This window comes from Oncorhynchus keta, chromosome 29 (assembly GCF_023373465.1).
Source record: "Oncorhynchus keta strain PuntledgeMale-10-30-2019 chromosome 29, Oket_V2, whole genome shotgun sequence".
NCBI lineage: Eukaryota > Metazoa > Chordata > Actinopteri > Salmoniformes > Salmonidae > Oncorhynchus > Oncorhynchus keta.
Genome location: NC_068449.1, coordinates 26887162 through 26908023, shown reverse-complemented (window position 1 = coordinate 26908023; position 20862 = coordinate 26887162). Strand labels below are relative to the sequence as shown.

Below are 20862 nucleotides of genomic sequence, written 5' to 3'. Positions count from 1 at the left end.
GTTGTTTTCGCTCTTTTGCACCCCAGTATCTCTACTTGCACATTATCATCTGCACATCTTTCACTCCAGTGTCAATGCTAAATTGTAATTATTTCGCCACTATGGCCTATTTATTGCATTACCTCCCTAACCTTACTAAATTTGCACACACTGTACATAGATTTTTCTATTGCGTTATTGACTGTACGTTTGTTTATCCCATGAGTAACTCTTGTCACACTGCTTTGCTTTATCTTGGCCAGGTCGCAGTTGTAAATGAGAACTTGTTCTCAACTGGCCTATCTGGTTAAATAAAGATTAAATAAATAAAAATAAAAAATATGTCTAGTTCTTAGACAACCAGTTCTTATAGCCTCTAGCCGTACCCTTATCCTACTCCTCCACTGTTCCTCTGGCGATGTAGAGGTTAACCCAGCCCTGTAGCCCCCAGTACTACACCTATTCCCCAGGCGCTCTCATTTGTTGACTTCTGTAACTGTAAAAGTCTTGGTTTCATGCATGTTAACATCAGAAGCCTCCTCCCTAAGTTTGTTTTATTCACTGCTTTAGCACACTCCTCCAACCCTGATGTCCTAGCCGTGTCTAAATCCTGGCTTAGGAAGGCCACCAAAAATTTGGAAATTTCCTACAACATTTTCCATCAAGATAGAACTGCCAAAGGGGGCAGAGTTGCAATCTACTGCAGAGATAGCCTGCAGAGTTCTGTCATACTGTAGTGGTCTGTGCCCAAACAGTTTGAGCTTCTACTTTTAAAAATCCACCTTTCCAGAAATAAGTCTCTCACTGTTGCCGCTTGTTATAGACCCCCCTCAGCCCCCAGCTGTGCCCTGGACACCATATGTTAATTGATTGCCCCCCATCTATCTTCATAGTTCGTACTGTTAGGTGACCCAAACTGGGATATGCGTAACACCCCGCCCGTCTTACAATCTAAGCTAGATGCCCTTAATCTCACACAAATGAACCAGGAACCTACCAGGTACAACCCTAAATCGGTAAACATGGGCACCCTCATAGATATCATTCTGACCAACTTGCCCTCTAAATAGACCTCTGCTGTTTTCAACCAGGATCTCAGCGATCACTGCCTTATTGCCTGCGTCCGTAATGGGCCCGCGGTCAAACGAACACCCCTTATCAAGGTCAAACACTCCCTAAAACACTTCAGCGAGCAGGCCTTTCTAATCGACCTGGCCTGGGTATCCTGGAAGGATATTGACCTCATCCCGTCAGTAGAGGATGCCTGGTTGTTCTTTTAAAAGTGCTTTCCTCACTCATAAATAAGTATTCAAAAAATGTAGAACTAAAAACAGATATAGCCCTTGGTTCACTCCAGACTTGACTGCCCTTGACTAGCACAAAAACATCCTGTGGCGTACTGCATTAGCATTGAATAGCCCCCACGATATGCAACTTTTCAGGGAAGTCAGGAACCAATATACACAGTCAGTTAGGAAAGCAAAGGCTTGGTTTTTCAAACAGAAATTTGCATCCTGTAGCACTAATTCCCCAAAATGTTGGGACACTGTCAAGTCCATAGAGCATAAGAGCACCTCCTCCCAGCTGCCCACTGCACTGAAGCTAGGAAACACTGTCACCACCGATAAATCCACAATAATCGAGAATCTCAATAAGGATTTTTCTACGTTTTCTTTAACCCATGTGTAACTCTGTGTTGTTGTTTTTGTTGCATTGCTTTGCTTTATCTTGGCCAGGTCGCAGTTGTAAATGAGAACATGTTCTCAACTGGCCTATCTGGTTGAATAAAGATGAAATAAAAATAATACACCATCCAAAGTGTAATGAATAACTTCACCATGCTGTTTTTACATTTTTACCCATCTACCAATAGGTGCCCTTCTTGCGAGGCATCGGAAAACCTCAATGGTCTTTGTGGTTGAATCTGTGTTTGAAATTCACTGCTCGATTGAGGGACCTTACAGATAATTGTATGTGTGGGGTACAGAGATGAGGTAGTTATTCAAATATCATGTTAAGCACTATTATTGCACACAGAGTGAGTCCATGCAACTTATTATGTGACTTGTTAAGCACATTTTTAATCCTGAACTTATTCCGGCTTGCCGTAACGAAGGGGCTGAATACTTATTGACTCAAGACATTTAATCTTTTCATGTTTTATTATTTAATTTAAAAAATATATATATACTGTATACAGTACCAGTCAAAAGTCTGGACACAGCTACTCATTTATTCAAGGGTTTTTGTTTATTTTTGACTATTTTCTACATTGTAGAATAATAGTGAAGACATCAACAATATGAAATAACACATATGGAATCATGTGGTAACCAAAAAAGTGTTAAACAATTTGTATTTATTTTATATTTGAGATTCTCAAAAGTAGCTACCCTTTGCCTTGATGATAGCTTTGCATACTCTTGGCATTCTCTCAACCAGCTTCATGAGGTATTTCAATGAACAGGTGTGCCTTGTTAAAAGTTAAGTCCATATTATGTCAAGAACAGCGCAAATAAGCAAAGAGAAATAACAGTCCCATCATTACTTTAAGACATCAACGTCAGTCAATGCGGAACATTTCAAGCACTTTGAAAGTTTATTCAAGTGCAGTCGCAAAAACCATAAAGCGCAATGATTAAACTGGCTCGCATGAGGATCGCCACAGGAAAGGAAGACCCAGAGTTACCTCTGCTGCAGAGGATAAGTTCATTAGAGTTATCAGCCTCAGAAATTTCAGCCCAAATAAATGCTTCACAGAGTTCCAGTAACAGACACATCTCAAAATCAACTGTTCCGAGAACATTGCATGAATCAGGCCTACATGGTCGAATTGCTGCAAAGGAACCACTACTAAAGCACACCAATAATAAGAAGAGACTTGCTTGGGCCAACAGACACAAGCAATGGACATGAGACCGGTGGAAATCTGTCCTTTGGTCTGATGAATCCAAATTTGGGATTTTTGGTTCCAACCACTTGTGAGATGCAGAGTAGGTGAATGGATGATCTCTGCATGTGTGATTCCCACTGTGAAGCATGGAGGAGGAGGTGTGATGGTGTGGGGGCGCTTTGCTGGTGACACTGTCAGTGATTTATTTAGAATTCAATGCACACTTCACCAGCATGGCTACCACAGCATTCTTCAGCAATACACCATCTCATCTGGTTTGAACTTAGTGGGTCTATCATTTGTTTTTCAACAGTACAATGATCCAACACCTTCAGGCTGTGTAAGGGCTATTTGACCAAGAAGGAGAGTGATGGAGTGCTGCATCAGATGACCTGGCCTCCACAATCCCCTGACCTCAACCCAATTGAGATGGTTTGGGATGAGTTGGACCACAGAGTGAAGGAAAAGCAGCCAACAAGTGCTCAGCATATGTGGGAACTCCTTCAAGACTGTTGGAAAGGCATTCCAGATGAAGCTGGTTAAGAGAATGCCAAGAGTTTGCAAAGCTGTCATCAAGGCAAAGGGTGGCTACTTTGAATAATCTAAAATATGGTTACTACATGATTCCATATGTGTTATTTCATAGTTTTGATGTCTTCAATATTATTCTACGGTGTAGAAAATAGTAAAAATAAAGAAAATACGTTAAATGAGTAGCCACATCCACACTTTCGACTGGTACACTATATATAATTCAATTTTGACATTATGGGGTATTGTGTATAGGCCAGTGTCACAAAATCTCAATGTAATACATTTAAATTCACACTGTAACACAACACAATGTGGAAAAAGTCAAGGGGGTGTGAATACTTTCTGAAGGCAATGTATGTCACAGTGTGACAAAATTGTTACTGCTAAACAAAGACTAATAAGACTAGCGGATACAGATGAAAAAGTAGCCCAAGTTCCATGTTTCCATAAGATACAGTATTTATCTCAAAAGCCACTATCTTAAACATTCTCTGCCAAACATGCTACAGTTTAAGTCTCTCCCTTAACCATAAACTGAAGGCCTGTTTGCTACTTTAAACATTTTAACTTTTCGTTCTTTCTTTTCTCCCTCGTCTCTCGTCTGCTTGAAAAAAAAAATGGGGAAAAAAACACACAATGTGCCCTTGTGAGAGATCATACCTCAGAAAATCTAAGTCTGACAGTGTTTCCTTCATCTTGTGCTGCTTTAATGTGCACCATGGTAAAAATAAGCCACAGTAAGTAATCAAGGAGATACTTGGTGGAATAGGGGATAGTGCAGGGTAAGAGCAGGGGAGAAAGGAATGTATACAGCAATAGGCTGCCTAAGCTGTAAAAACTGAAACCTGAGCGTCTGCACAGGATCACATATCAAGGAAGGTAGGGGAAATGAAATCGGAGCAGTGGGAGAAAGTCTGGGCTAGGAGAGTGAAGGAGGGCCCACTCAATGAGACTTTTATTATGGTGTACTGTGACCTACTCTGGTTTCTGCCCAAGGTATCGGATTCCCCCTGCTCGCCCCTACCTTTCACTTCTTGCTAAATGAAGGAAACAAGCTTTTGTATTAAAATAATATAATTATTCTAAACTGCTAAAGTTTTTCTGTTCAATGTTGAACATTGGCAGCAAGTCAGTGTTTCGCAGAGCTGTGATTGGGGTTGAATGGTGGTATTTTGCGACCATTTCTTATATTAAAGTGTGTTCATACTTCTGTTCCTACATTGATCACTTTTGATCTCTGTTGATTCAACTGATTAAGACGTTGATGATTAGTTGAATCAGGTGTGTTAGTGCTGGGCTGAAACAAAGTCCTGTAGGACCAGGGTTGAAGGACACTCTGTAGGACAAGCCTGATAAATTGGATAGCCATAGAAGAGGCTTAGTACAGTCCAGAGAGTTTGCACATTTGTAATAAACAGTTGACTATCAGTGACCAGACAGCACCATAGCACTGCCTCCCTCCTCATCAAGCCTGTGTGCTGCTTTCATGACCTGCCATACAGATTGGGTTCCACTCACTTTTACCACTCCCTCTTTCTGGAAGTGGCAGGGTGACAGAGGGGACAGGGAGCAAAGACGTGGGCAAACCTTCTTGAAGACGGAGAGAGATAGACAGATGACCGTTGCTGGCTTTATACCCTTTCATTTTGTTTGAGTAATGTGATCCAGTCACATCTGAGTCAAACAAGCACTTAGTCAATGGGCAAGCAAGAGTCAATGTTCTTCTGTAACATGTAAAAACCTCAGAAGTTGTTGAAAGAAGTAACGCAGCAGAATCGAACCGAGACAATAGTAGGGACTACAAACTCTTTCATTGAACCTGTCTCAGGCAAACTTCAATTGACCCTTTGTGTTTGATGTCATGATTTCTTAGATTTTTTTTTTCACGAACTATTGATGTGTTTATATCTTTTGATCTCCATGAGTATTGACACTGACTGGTGATGAAACTCAAGACATTGTGTCTTGTCATGTTATGTTGTTGTGAGTGTAGTGACTAAGAAGTCTCAGTGAAGTGGTGGATATGCCTCTCAGCGTCATTAGTGACACCCAGTGCCTGGAATATTCAACTGCTCTAAAGGGGCAGAAGGCAAACATTTTTGGCTGATTTTGACTTATTTTAGATTTGGTATTTTAAGACAGGGTATCCCAAACTCAGTCTTGGGGGGGTGGTTAAGACATTGAAATTTGGAGCTATTGGAATTTGAACATGTACATTGTGTAATTTACAGATGGTCCCGAACTAGCCCCATAGGGATATTCAAAGTCAACCCAAATTTACCACAGGCATTACCATCGGGTCTCGTGCAGCTGCACTCCGATTTGATGTTGGGGTAACTCACCTCACCCTGAACGAATGTGTTGGACCAACTGATTGTAATGAATAACCTCACTTAAGGGTCCGGTCATCCCTGCTAAAGACTGGCAGTAATATCAATGGATACTTAGGCAACTTTTGAAAAGCAATTCATCGGTTAGGGCATAGATTACAAATGTCATAATGAAAACAAAATTATTATTGATTTGACATGATGTTCACTTTAGTAGATGTGGTATGAATATATACATGATCGGCATGTGAAGCAGCTAGCCCAGTCTTGTCTCAGTCTGTTCTTGGTGTAAGATACAAGTTTATCAGTGCTTGTATTTCTAAAACATTGCCTTTTTTCTTTGGCTAAATGTTACTTGTATGTCATGCCTTGTGATTCCACGTCTGCAGTTTTTGATTCCGAGCTGATGTTATAACTGATGTTGATTACGCTTTCATGTAATGAAATTACCTCCCTGATCCAGTGGTATTGACAGGGCAGCCCGTAATTGACAATTAAATGCTTGATTGAGTACTATTTGATTGACAGTTCAATGCCAGAATGTAATGAAATGACTCGTGTCTCATCAGGTTCGGGCTGAGCGGGCCCACCCATGGGCAGGCAAGGCGGGTGATCTCCATGGCAACCCGCCCTACTCCATGGTGAGCCCCCTTGTCCGTGCGAGACAATAGTGCTACTCTGAGCCATATATATATGTATTTCACCTTTATTTAACCAGGTAGGCTACTTGAGAACAAGTTCTCATTTGCAACTGACACCTGGCCAATATAAAACAAAGCAGTTCGACACATACAACAACACAGAGTTACACATGGAATAAAAAAAACATACAGTCAAAAATACAGTAGAAAAATCTATATACAGTGTGTGCGAATTAAGTAGGATGAGAGAGGTAAGGCAATAAATAGGCCATGGTGGCGAAGTAATTACAATATAGCAATTAAACACTGGAATGGTAAGGTGTGCAGAAAATGAATGTGCAAGTAGAGATACTGGGGTGCAAAGGAGCAATACAAATAAATAAATACAGTATGGGGATGAGGTAGATTGGATGGGCTATTTACAGATGAACTATGTACAGGTGCAGTGATCTGTGAGCTGCTCTGACAGCTGGTGCTTAAAGCTAGTGAGGGAGGTAAGAGTCTCCAGCTTCAGAGATTCTTTCAGTTCATTCTGGTCATTGGCAGCAGAGAACTGGAAGGAGAGGCAGCCAAAGGAAGAATTGGCTTTGGGGGTGACAAGTGAGATATACCTGCTGGAGCGCGTGCTACGGGTGGGTGCTGCTATGGTGACCAGTGAGCTGAGATAAGGCGGGGCTTTACCGAGCAGAGACTTGTAGATGACCTGGAGCCAGTGGGTTTGGCGACGAGTATGAAGCGAGGGCCAGCCAACTAGAGCATACAGGTTGCAGTGGTGGGTAGTATATGGGGCTTTGGTAACAAAACGGATGGCACTGGGATAGACTGCATCCAATTTGTTGAGTAGTGTGTTGGAGGCTATTTTGTAAATGACATCGCCGAAGTCGAGGATCGGTTGGATGGTCAGTTTTACGAGGGTAGCATGAGCATTGGCAGCATGAGTGAAGCATGAGTGAACGATGCTTTGTTGCGAAATAGGAAGCCGATTCTAGATTTAATTTTGTATTGTAGATGTTTAATGTGAGTCTGGAAGGAGAGTTTACAGTCTAACCAGACATCTAGGTATTTGTAGTTGTCCATATCCTAAGTCAGAACCGTCCAGAGTAGTGATACTGGACGGGCGGGCAGGTGCGGGCAGCGAACGGTTGAAGAGCATGCATTTATTTTTACTTGCATTTAAGAGCAGTTGGAGGCCACGGAAGGAGAGTTGTATAGCATTGAAGCTCATCTGGAGGTTAGTTAACACAGTGTCCAAAGAAGGGCCAGAGGTATACAGAATGGTGTCGTCTGCGTAGAGGTGGATCAAAGAATCACCAGCAGCGAGAGCGACATCATTGATGTATACAGAGAAGATAGTCGGCCCGAGAATTTAACCCCGTGGCACCCCCATAGAGACTGCCAGAGGTCCGGACAACAAGCCCTCCGATTTGACATACTGAACTCTATCGGAGAAGTAGTTGGTGAACCAAGCAAGGCAATCATTTGAGAAACCAAGACTGTTGAGTCTGCCAATAAGAATGTTGTGATTGACAGAGTCGAAAGCCCTAGCCAGGTCAATGAATATGGCTGCACAGTAATGCCTCTTATCGATGGCGGTCATGATATTGTTTAGGACCTTGAACGTGGCTGAGATGCACCCATGACCAGCTCTGAAACCAGATTGCATAGCGGAGAAGGTACGGTGAGATTCGAAATGGTCGGTAATCTGTTTGTTAACTGTTTGTTGACCATAGAAAGGCAGGGTAGAATAGATATAGGTCTGTAGCAGTTTGGGTCTAGAGTGTCTCCCCTTTTGAAGAGGGGAATGACTGCGGCAGCTTTCCAATCTATGGGAATCTCAGACGATACGAAAGAGAGGTTGAACAGGCTAGTATTAGGGGTTGCAACTATTTCATCAGATCATTTTAGAAAGAGAGGGTCCAGATTGTCTAGACCGGCTGATTTGTAGGGGTCCAGATCAGCGATCTGGATTTGGGTGAAGGAGAAGTGGGGGAGGTTTGGGCGAATTGCTGTGGGGAGCGCAGAGCTGTTGTCCGGGGTAGAGGTAGCCAGGTGGAAAGCATGGCCAGCCGTAGAAAAATGTAACGGTAGTGACAGTGTTTCCTAGCCTCAGTGCAGTGGGCAGCTGGGAGGAAGTGCTCTTATTCTCCATGGACTTTACAGTGTCCCAGGACTTTTTTGAGTTTGTACTACAGGATGCAAATTTCTGTTTGAAAAAGTTAGCCTTTTCTTTCCTAACTGCCTGTGTATATTGGTTCCTAACTCCCCTGAAAAGTTGCGTATCACGGGGGATATTCAATGCTAATGTAGTACGCCACAGGATGTTTTTGCTCTGGTCAAGGAGAGAAGTTTGGAGTGAACCAAGGGCTATATCTATTCCTGGTTCTAAATTTTTTGAACGGAGCATGCTTATTTAAGATGGTGAGGAAGACACTTTTAAAGAATAACCAGGTATCCTCTACTGACGGGGTGAGGTCAATGGCATTCCAGGATACCCCGGCCTCCAGTTTCAACTGTTCTGCCTTATTATTATTCGACCATGCTGGTCATTTAGGTCGATCTGTTCGCTGAAGTGTTTTAGGGAGTGTTTGACAGTGACAGCCAGAAGCTCCAGTTTCAAGGCCTGTTCGCATTTGAACATCTTGGTCATGTTCTGTTTTAGCCCGGTTCCTCTCTAGGAGGTTTTGGCCTTTCTAGGGAGTTTTTCCTAGCCACCGTGCTTTTACACCTGCATTGTTTGCTGTTTGGGGTTTTAGGCTGGGTTTCTGTACAGCACTTTGAGATATCAGCTGATGTACGAAGGGCTATATAAATAAATTTGATTTGATTTGATTTGATTTGATTTGATTTGATGAGGGGTGGCCGTTTGACCGCAGACCCATTACGGATGCAGGCAATGAGGCAGTGATTGCTGAGATCTTGGTTGAAAACAGCAGAGGTGTATTTGGAGGGCGAGTTAGTTAGGATGATATCTATGAGGGTGCCTGTGTTTACCGATTTGGTGTTGTACCTGGTAGTTTCATTGATCATTTGTGTGAGATTGAGGGCACCAAGCTTAGATTGTAGGAAGGCCGTTTTTTAAAACCTTTTTTTAACTAGGCAAGTCAGTTAAGAACAAATTCTTATTTTCAATGACGGCCTCGGAACAGTGGGTTAACTGCCTTGTTCAGGGGCAGAACGACAGATTTGTACCTTGTCGGCTCAGGGATTCGATCTTGCAACCTTTCGGGGTGTTAAACATGTCCCAGTTTAGGTCACCTAGCAGCACGAGCTCATAAGATAGATGGGGGAAATCAATTCGCATATGGTGTCCAGGGCACAGCTGGAGGAGACTTTTTTTCTGGAAAGGTGAATTTTTAGAAGTAGAATCTCAAATTGTTTTGGTACAGACCTGGATAGTAAGACAGACCTGGATAGACATATCTATTTTCTGAGATTGCAGATTGCAACGCCGCCCCCTTTGGCAGTTCTGTCTTGTAGGAAAATGTTATAGTTAGGGATGGAAATGTCAGGGTTTTTGGTGGTTTTTCTAAGCCAGGATTCAGACACGGTTAAGACAACCAGGTTGGCAGAATGTGCTAAAGCAGTGAATAAAGAAAACTTAGGGTGTAGGCTTCTCATGTTAACATGCATGAAACCAAGGCTTTTACGGTTACAGAAGTCAACAACTGAGAGCACCTGGGGAGTAGGAGTGGAGCTAGGCACTGCATGTCCTGGATTAACTTCTACATCACCAGAGGAGAAGTAGGATAAGAATACGGCTAAAGGCTATAAGAACTGGCCATCTAGCACGTTCGGAACAGAGAGTAAAAGGATCAGGTTTCTGGATACGATAGCATAGATTCAAGGAATAATGTCCAGACAAAGGTATGGGTAGGAAGAGAGTACATTGGAGGTAAACCTAGGCATTGAGTAATGATGAGAGAGATATAGTCTCTCTCATCATAATTTGGGGACAGGTCGAAAAGCATTAAACATGTATGGCAATTTAGCTAGTTAGCTTGCACTTGCTAGCTAATTTGTCCTATTTAGCTAGCTTGCTGTTGCAAACTAATTTGTCATTGGATATAAACATTGAGTTGTTATTTTACCTGAAATGCACAAGGTCCACTACTCCGACAATTAATCCACACATAAAACGGCCAACTGAATCGTTTCTAGTCATCTCTCCTCCTTCCAGGCTTTTTCATCTTTGAACTTATATGGTGATCGACATCTAAACTTTCATAGTATTACCACGACGACCGGCAAAACAGTTTGTCTTTCAATTACCGACGTGGGTATAACCAATGAGGAGATGGCACGTGGGTACCTGCTTCTATGAACCAATGAGGAGATGGGAGAGGCAGGACTTTCAGGGTGATCTGTGTCAGAAATAGAAAGGAGTTCTATTTTAGCCCTTGGCATCGCAGACACTCGTTGGCGCGCGCGAGCAAGCAGTGTGGGTGCAATAATTGAATTGCGACGCTCGCGCATGCTACGTGCCCGATCTGGTCAGCATGTAGCATTCACTAATTAGGTAGCGAATTGAACTGTTAGAAATTCAACACTAACATACAGTAGCACCACTAAAGATGACCAAACTCTGTCTACATACGATTCTACTATGAGAGTGTCTTGAGATGTTCAAGTAATGTATGAGGGGCAGAGGTTCTGTCTTAATAGAATAACACTATTGTGCTCCTTACATGTAAGGATGTGAGGTGGAGTTGACTGGATATTACTGCCTGTGTAGATTTGCAGTGGAAGTGCAGTAAAAATGTTCTGTGGTCGTGCTCAGTCATGGTTTAATGGGTTGGGAATTCTGTATATAACGTATGATACGTAGACAATGTGGAATTATTGTGCTGTGATCAGTATAGACTTGTTACATGCTACTCATGTGGACTGCTTCTGGAAATGAACTGTAAAAAGCTATGATCAAACAATTAGATTGTGTGCTGGTAAATTGAGGCCTTGATCAAACTAGTCTGGGATAAGTCAGCTGTCAAGTTGTCCTGATCCAATAATCCAATGCCATCAGTGAATAATAGCTACTGTGAATATATTAAGCCTTATTGCAGGAAATTGGAGCAACCCATTCAAAGAACATGTAGTTTTGTTTCATATAACAAGCATTTCCTTTATTGTGTGTTTTGGGGGTGGAAACCTTGTTCATATGCAAACAACCCCTTTTATCCCTCACTGCTCCCCTCATTACCCTGTGATGTAATAGTGAAACAGAGTTCATGCTTGTTAATCCTAATGGCAAATATTGTGTCTCTTGTCTTGCAGAGTTTTGCGGAGAACACCATGAATGAGCTGCTTGGCTGGTATGGCTATGACAAGGTGGACCTGAGAGACCAGGACAACATCGACATACGGAACTACCCAGATGGAGAGACACATCCACACATCTCTGTCCTGAAAGGTGAGCATAACCATGGAGACAGATATTCATTGATCTGGTCATTGCAGTTGTTTATTCATTGAAAAAGCTATGTTCTGTGCACAGGAGCATACTTCTTCATCTAAAAATATGGTTTTACAAGTGGTATTACAATTGATGCAAAATGTGACATTTACTGTCTATGCTGAGTTGCAAATTCCCTCTGCAGGGTCAGAGACAGAGGCTGGGGAAAGTACTGCTGCAACTTGGCAGTAGTTTATCATGATTGATGAGGCAATTCAGTTAGGCTATCCAGTTCAAAATCTGCTGTAGTTGCTTCATCCAGTCATTATGGTGTAGTTATGTTTCAGCAGAAAACTGCACTTTGCTTTCCTATTGGTGATTAAAACAAGTGTCTCTGGAATCTCTACATGGTGATCCCTGGTTATAATGTTGGATAAAATTGTAGAAATTCACATCAGGCATTGAGCAAGCATACAGTAGGGCGTTATCTAATCAAAGATGCCAACATGGTTTCCAGGGTAACACAAAGGACACCCATCTTGCGTCAAAAGCATATTTGTTTGGAAGTGATCAATGATGTCCATTTCCGTTGCTTTACATACAGCAAGTCCAGAAAGACCAGCACACTCACTCTGTCTCCCTCAGAAAACTCTTTACCAAAAATCCCAGGAGGATCGGGGGAGAATAGTGATGTCTCCCCAAACCAAGCCAATAGCTCCCACTCTACACCGACATTGAGGAACGGAGTGACAGAGTCGTCCACCACCCCGTCCACCTCCACACCCAGCACCAGGGAGCATGGGAACATGCCCATCATAGTTCCACTGATCCCACCCCCCATGATCAAGCCACCAGCAGGTAAAACACTTCACACACACACCTAAAAAACAACAAACATACTGAATGTGTTTAAGCTTGCACTTTAAAGACTATCAGAATGGATCCTACAATTGAATCCCAAGTATACATAACAGTGTAGTACGAATCTAACGAATCACTGCCATTTCAGTGCTCAAATCCACTGTCAGTTTTACAATCACTTGATAAATGAGGAACAAAGGTCTGTAAATACATAGACAGACACCCCAGGTTCCCCTCCTCCAACTGTTTAAGTGTCAGTATCACCTGGTCAACTCAGTGGAAATGTATATGGACAGAGGGCTTCATTGAACCACAAGTGTGCCGTGATACTCAAGAGGCTCATCAGCCTGCATGGGGAGAGGAGAGTGCCATGGCATCACGCTAGAGGCGGCCTCACAGCCTCACACAGCCTCACACAGCACAGGGTGAAAAACAGATGGTATGGTCCCTCTCTCACAGCTCAACACCAACCGCCCCCACTCCCCCTCCCACTCCCCCTCCCACCGGCCCATCCAACTTGTACCCCTTTTGAATTATTCATATGCCCTGCAATAGCAATAGAGGGGCTTTTGAGGTGCAGGTACACTGGATGATAGAGGTATTTAATATGGGCACTGCATAATTACAGTACAAGGCTCTCTCCCAGCAGATGTGACTTCATTAATAAGGAAACGCATAACGAGAGCCGAGAAAAAGGCCAGAAAATTCTGAATGCAAACATACCACGTCAAGTGACCTTTTTGTATGAAAATAATTAGATGCCTTCAAATGAACACTTTACATTTTAGTAGACACTCTTATCCAGAGCGAATTACAGAAGCAATTAGGATTAAGTGCCTTGCACATCGTCAGATTTTTCACCTAGTCATCTCGGAGAGTCGAACTAGCAACCTTTCAGTTACTGGCCCAACGCCCTTAACCGCCAGGCTACCTGCCACACTCCAACTTGTTTGTTGTTGCCAAATATTTTATTTAATTACTGCCAGGTTGCCATGGGACTTTAGACATAGATTTTCTAAAACAATGCAATAATGGAGGGATGTAGAGGGGGAACTTCCCCAGGAATATTTTCTACCCCCCATTCACACCTACCTCTGCAGAGATCTCTCAATATGGGCCATGCAGCAGAAGCATAAAGGAGCATAAAATATGCATGCTGTGGCCACGGTGCTATCTTTGGGCCTCCCGGGAGTTATTCCCCTTAATTGAAAATGTCCTTCCTTTAAAAAAGATTTGCACTATAGATCTATTAAGCTTAACAAGAGGGAAAAAGCCTTCCCAGTACCCACCACAGTGTGATAAGGGAGGTGAAAGACTAATGGGCACATTTCTTTTCACCTTTGCACACACTTAGTCATAATGTGATAATTGTGAGTCTCCCAGGAAGAAGTCTCTCCACATAGTACAACACTGAGGGGCTAAAAAAGCAATGTAAATTACCCAGCAACCCTTGTTTAAGATGAGAGACCCATTTGATGTCATGGAGGGTGTTTAGTTTCCATGTTCTAATGAATCTCCAATGAAGCCCTCTGCAATTTAATTAGGTAGACTTCAGCTGAAGCATTTTCAAATCGACAAACGATTTTTGTCCACAGCAATTTCTTAGGGCATCTCTGTCTAGTTAGAATGTCTCTAACTGCCTTCATGACTGCAGCAAACAAAACCTTGGGGTGGGAAGCACTGTCCTCTTTTGCCTGGAAGGGGAATACTGTCAGGATGCATTGTTGGTCGGCTCATTCACATGATGAGATTTGACAGGTGGCTGTCAGATTGTTTGGGTGGCTGGAGGGGGGAGGGGTGGCTGGAGTGTTATCCAGTTATCCTCACATTGTGTCTGTTTGTGTTTGTGGTCCCCCAGACGAGGATGTGTCTAACGTCCAGATCATGTGCGCATGGTGTCAGAAGGTTGGCGTCAAACGCTATTCCCTAAACATGGGCACTGAGCTGAAGAGCTTCTGCAGTGAGAAGTGCTTTGCCGCCTGTCGCCGAGCCTACTTCAAGAGAAACAAGGTAAACTCCTTCTTAACACTCCTATCTCATTAATGAACCAATTATGCAAGTGCACACAAGACCATGTGGTACATACATGTACTGACATACATCACTTCCTCCCTACATCCACTCTTCCTGATTTCTCAGATTAAGATGCTGTAGGACACTTGTCAGTCCTTAGGAATTGTATTGACCAACTTTCAACTTTGTACAATATCTCCACTAGATGGCTGGGTGAGGAGCCCAGAAGCTTAGGTACTTTGGATATTTCGCTCCTGAGTTTGGCCTTTCTTTTGAGTACCCATTGTAGTAGAATAACACAAAACCAATATCCATCCTTGGCTTGTGGTTTCATCATTGAACATGCAGAAACACGGTTCCAGTCATACCCTATGCAGTTGACTTTCAAACATGCATTGGTTCCAATTATCAGTATATATTTCCAAAGACAGACCATAAAGTAAATAGTGTTTTAATTTGTCCTGATTTCTGAAGTTAAACATTCTGCTTTCTTTCTTATACCTAAGCTTGGATATGTAAGGAATTACAGTGTAAGTATGATATGTTTTTATTTATGTCTTTATTCCTTTCCCTTTTTTCATCAAAACATAATCACTTAGCATAGTTCTGTATGCTACCGGCTGTTGAAATGGAAGTATACATATGTCTGATAATTTAAGATACTGTACGGGAATCCAGTTTTTTCTATTCACATTATCAATTTTCATAGCATGAGTTGCCTTGTACCTGCTGTGGTTTCTCCCACATTTGTTAAGTATTGCTAGTCCTAAAGACAAAGTTCACACTAAAGTCGTAAGTTTATTTGACACTTCTATGAGTGCTGTATGTGGATATATAAACAAAAGAACAACTGAAGTGATATTGTATTTCAGTGAGTAAGGGCCAATGTGAAGAGCTATCCAGGGACAGAATTCCCACGTTAGGAAAACAGACATGGCTAGAGCACATTAAGTCCTTGTCTGCTGAGGTGGTGCAGATTCTATATTATGTCTCACACTCTCACATTCATGCAGGCCATTTGTGTAAGAGATATCCACATGTTTCTTTTTTTCATGCACCCACAAGATTGGCCACAACTCCAAACCTTCCAGTTTTTCCAACAACAAAAAATGGCATGGCTGAAAACGTATGTTGTCTGTTTGTGTCTGAAAGGGGAGACAGGACATAGCGAGTAGGGTGGCGTAGGGGTGGGCAGTGGAGACGCATCATGTTTCGCTAAATATCTACAGCTGCTTCGTCCGCGTAATCCAATCTCCTCTTATGGCGAGCGCGGGTGAGGAGGATTCAGTTTCTTCCATTGCCACTGCACAACACCATCCATCCCGTGCACCAGGAATAATACCAACATTCAGCCATGTGATAGGGTGGCTGGGGGGTAGAAGAGTTTTGATCCAGTTTTGAGCTCATCTAATGACTAGTCTGGTTTATTTCACATAGACATTCAACATAGACACACACTCTCACTCTCAGGCCTCCCCTCACATCATGTAAACGCACTAGAGAGGGTAAAGTCCAAGTGAAGAGGCCCTAGCTTGTATTTTACAGCCCATTTCTGATGTAAGACGTCTATCTTTTTTCATGGCTCAGGAATCTTTCCTTACACCTCTGGAGACCTGTAAAATTCCATCTCTGTCTTTGTCTCCGAGGTCCCTCCAGGCAAGTGCTTCTTTACGTAACCCCAGTAATGTCACATCCCCTCAAACAGACACACATTTTTATACACAGGCTGTCGGTTGCCTGCACTCACTCTGCAATTTACTTTACCATCTGGATCCAGTATCAAGGAAGACACACTGAATAAGATGTGTATGTGTGTGTGTGTGTGTGTGTTTTTGATGAAGTGTGTTACCTGTCTTCGTTGTGATTTAGTCCTGGCTAGGGAACCTATAGGTCCCCATGTCGCAGCAGGAGAGCCTCGTGAGGGAGGTGATTATTTCATGGCTGACAGCGATTAATACAAGGGAAAGGGGGAAACTTAGAGAGTAGTTTGAGGGAAGAAACTGGAGCTTGAACTTGCACTACACAGACACGGTCATATCATGCTCTCTCTTCCTCTCAAAGTCTAACTATCCCTGCTAGATAGCGTCGGGGCTTAGTTTAAAAAAATATATATATTTTTAGGTAAAGGTCGATGATCATTAGAAATCACAACAAAGAGGCCTGGCTGGACCAATCAGCGCACCTACCGACAGAACCAATGTTAGTCAGATAAATAAACACTGACTTTCTAGATCGTTGTAATATGACATGAAGATCACTTTTACAACAGCAGTACATAAGTTACTTGACAAGCTTTAACAAGCTTGTTATCCCACAATCAAACATGAGCAAAAAGAGAATGTTCAAGGAACATTTCCCGTTAGCTGGTTAATCTAATGAGAGGACAGAAGGAGGGGGTTGGCCCAAATATGTGTGTTGTCCCAGGTGGGTGGAAAGTTGTGAATTTGTGCTAGATGTGTTTGAGAATGTGTGAGTGTGTATGTGTGTGTATTTGTGCGATGGGACGTCTCCATGATTGTCTGTTTCTCGTTGCTGTGGTTGTGTGTGTGTGTGTGTGTGTGTGTGTGTGTGTGTGTGTGTGTGTGTGTGTGTGTGTGTGTGTGTGTGTGTGTGTGTGTGTGTGTGTGTGTGTGTGTGTGTGTGTGTGTGTGTGTGTGTGTGTGTGTGTGTGTATATATGTGAGGGTATACCTTTTGGGAAACACACCTCTTGACAGGTGAAAAGCACACACACCTGGGCAGGCACTGATGCCCATATGGAGGCTTGCACAGTGACAGCTGGTGTGCCACTGCCTCTGGGCATCTTAGTCACCAATGGGCACAGATACCGGTGGTGTGGAACTGTGATGCCATGTTTACACCGGACACTTTAGCCAGACTGCAACTGTATTTAGTTGTCATAGTGTTTCCAACAATAAGACATCATATATGTTCTGTGATAAAAGTGTTACTGGATTTTCCAGGGGAATAAGCTCTGGTAATATTTGCGTAAATAACATTTCTAATAGCCAAGGAGTAGTTTTAGGAAGAGTAACTTTTGAAACAGCTTTCCTTCCAAAAAGTGGAGAGTGGGGCATCGTCACCCATAATCACTGCAACAGGAAAGGAAAGGAAGGAAAGTTGTTTCAAAATGCAGCTTGACTTCTCTGGACAGACAAATGTTTTACCCATGGCGGGTAGGCACTTTCATAGCCAATGTGTGGGTTTATCACCAGGTAGTCAGTTTTACTTCATACTCTCAGTCTCGTCATACAACACAGTTGTGCCTGATTCCCAGTAAAGGACGTGGTGTCCCCATTGTATGACTGTACTGTCACCCAACACTATGTCTGGTGCTGGTTGATCTCTCTCTCCATCGCTCTCTCTCTCCCTCTCTCTGTTTGTGTATGTGTGTGTGTGCCCCTCATGCCTCGTTCACTGTGCCAGCACCTCATTAGCACTATATGTAAATGAATTGGCACCAGACCAGAGGGTCACAGCACAAAATGGAGACTGGATAATGACACAATGACACATCTGTGTGTGTGTGTGTGTGTGTGTGTGTGTGTGTGTGTGTGTGTGTGTGTGTGTGTGTGTGTGTGTGTGTGTGTGTGTGTGTGTGTGTGTGTGTGTGTGTGTGTGTGTGTGTGTGTGTGTGTGTGTGTGTGTGTGTGTGTGTGTGTGCGTGTAAATTTCAATGCTTATAGATTGCACAGTGTCTAGTGCCAATGTAAAAAGAGAGAGCATCCCGTCAACCCAGTGGTGCTGGCGAATTTTAAATCCCATATCCTCTTTCCTTTAACCTTTATTACTGGGACATTGCTTGTGATATTGTTAAACAGTTGTTTCTCCTTGGAAGTCTTTAAATAGGATTAATGCAGCATTTACTCTCCGGATAACAATGTTTAGATTAATGTGCAAATCTCATAGAATTCCCCTCTTTCACAGTTCATAATGCCAATACAACATCTAGGCTCTTTAGCTGTCAATGTGAACAATGAACTATAGTTACTACACACACACACACACACACACTTTCCACGTGGCTTTATTTTATGATGCTGAGAACCTGCATATGATTCCACAACCCAAATGCATGTTCACCATTTGACCTTTGTCACTGTCTTTCCATTCATACGTTTGTTGTTGTTTTCCCTTCTTCTTTTCTGTCCACCTGTTTATTTTGTCCGTTCGTAAAAAGAGGCCGTTATTTCTCCCCTCAGGCGAGAGACGAAGACGGCCGTGGTGAGAAATTACCCCAGCACAGCTATTCTAAGGATACGCCCAGGCTTGTCTTCAAGACAAACAGCGATGTGCTTGTAAGGACTAAAACGTTTAACAAAGATAGAGTTTAAGTTTTTGATGGCTAGAAATGTAATGACATATTTTGATATTAATGACTGTTTGATGTGTTGAATAATGTAAAGAGGTTTGTTTTTAGAGAATGTACTGTTAGCCTTTAGTTATATATAAAACAAGTACATTGATTTAAAGTGAATCACATACTTTTTTCATTCAAATTGTTTTATTTTCTCATTTTCATTTTGCATTGTGTTCGATTCAGATGTTGTGTTCTCTCTTCATAGATCCATAATGAGGACTTTTCTGCCAATTTTATCTTGACCATTGTTTTTGGTGACTTCAATACATTTAAATCCAGTAATAGAATTGGACATGTGGTTCACATGTAAAGATTAGCTCTACAACGTTGGCCATTTTCTATTTGAATCGTGTCAGGTTCAATGAATGCATTTACATGTTTGTGATGGAATATACCCACTTTGTTTTGCAAGCTTCATAAGATCATCATGATCCCGATATTGTACCCCCAGCAGATACTGGTCCTCACAATATCATTTCCCGAATAATACATTCCACCCCATCAGATATTGTTCCTCCAGCACATACTATCACACACAGTATCAGAAACTGTTCCCTTGCTGATCACTTTGTTAAGTGTTTAACCAGATGGTTAGCGAAATGGACAGGTTTTCAAAAACGCCTAAATTCTCTAGACAAACTAGAAATCAGTATTTTTACAACCCAACCAAGCCGCACTGCTTGTTGACACAATGCCCTCTTAACCCAGAAGCCAGCTGCACCATTGTGTCAAAGGAAACACCATACACCTGGCAACCGTGCCAGCGTGCATTGCACCCAGCCTACCACAGGGGTCGCTGTGGTGAGGACATCCCTCCCGGCCAAACCCTCCCCTAACCAGACACCGCTGGGTCAATTGTGCGCCACCCCATGGGTCTCCCGGTCACAGCCAGCTGGGACAGAGCCTGGACTCAAACCCAGAATCTCTAGTGGCACAGCTAGCACTGCGATGTAGTGCCTTAGACAACTGCACCACTCGGGAGGCCCAGGTAGCTTGGTAATTACCTACAGCAAAGCAAATGGTTAAACCGAGCCAGAGCGACCGCCAGTATGATGGCTGTGGTTGAAATAAATGACCATAATTACATTAAACTGCAAACATCTTTGTGCAGGAGAGGAAGTGAGTAGAGAGAGAAAAAATAATGCACAGGGTAATGCACAGTGAAATTTCACTCACAATGCAGAAAGTCGTTAATTGCTTTCCATCTGTCTTCTTTTTTAGCCCAAGAAAATGTCAACACATTTATAATTTAAAATATCCAGGCTTACCATCATTGAACCCAACTCTCAGAGCACTTTTCAGACTTAAAAAAAATATTTGGCTCATTGTGTACCAAATGGACAGTTTAAAAAGAAGACTACTGATATCAAGGCTAAAGGGCTGACTATTGATCACTCACCTGTACGAGTACCGAGCTACAGTATCAACCTGGACTCAGGGCTAGACGTAACATTAATTTGTGGCTATCCATCATCCATTTCGTATAATATATAGAGAAACAAAGTAAGTAGCTGCAAAGTTTCTAATTAGCTAAAATGCTAGTTGTCCGTGATGAGATTCGAACACGTAACCTTCTGTCTTATGTACCTATACCAAACTTAACATATCATACTAATTTGAGTGTACCAGATTTTTGTTTACTATGTTACGTCTAGTCTATGAAACCAGGCTGACAGTATATGGAACACTAGTCTTTGGTCCTGTAATGCTGCGCCACTATAACAGTAAAGAGCACTACAGATATGGTCTCTGATGGTCATATCTACATTATGACAGCCTTTCTAACAGTGGCCATTTGACTGAAATCTAGTGATGGAGGAGACCTCTGTTTAACATTAAAATCCAATTATGGATGAGATTGTC

The 20862-nt window shown here is 42.5% G+C and overlaps 1 protein-coding gene across 7 annotated transcripts in view; it reads left to right on the top strand.

Annotated features, from left to right (window-relative positions):
* Positions 1-20862, top strand: part of LOC118362645 (sine oculis-binding protein homolog A) — a 34757-nt gene that overhangs the window by 3908 nt on the left and 9987 nt on the right. For 2 of the 7 annotated variants that reach the window (XM_035743158.2, XM_035743153.2), the window contains exons 2-7: positions 6306-6377; positions 11649-11784; positions 12412-12624; positions 14486-14637; positions 15147-15170; positions 18842-18937. In XM_035743158.2, coding sequence (XP_035599051.1) covers positions 6306-6377; positions 11649-11784; positions 12412-12624; positions 14486-14637; positions 15147-15170; positions 18842-18937 — 693 coding nt within the window. The remainder of the gene's footprint in view (positions 1-6305; positions 6378-11648; positions 11785-12411; positions 12625-14485; positions 14638-15146; positions 15171-18841; positions 18938-20862) is intronic. The other 5 variants (XM_035743155.2, XM_035743154.2, XM_035743156.2 and 2 more) reach the window with 5 other exon arrangements.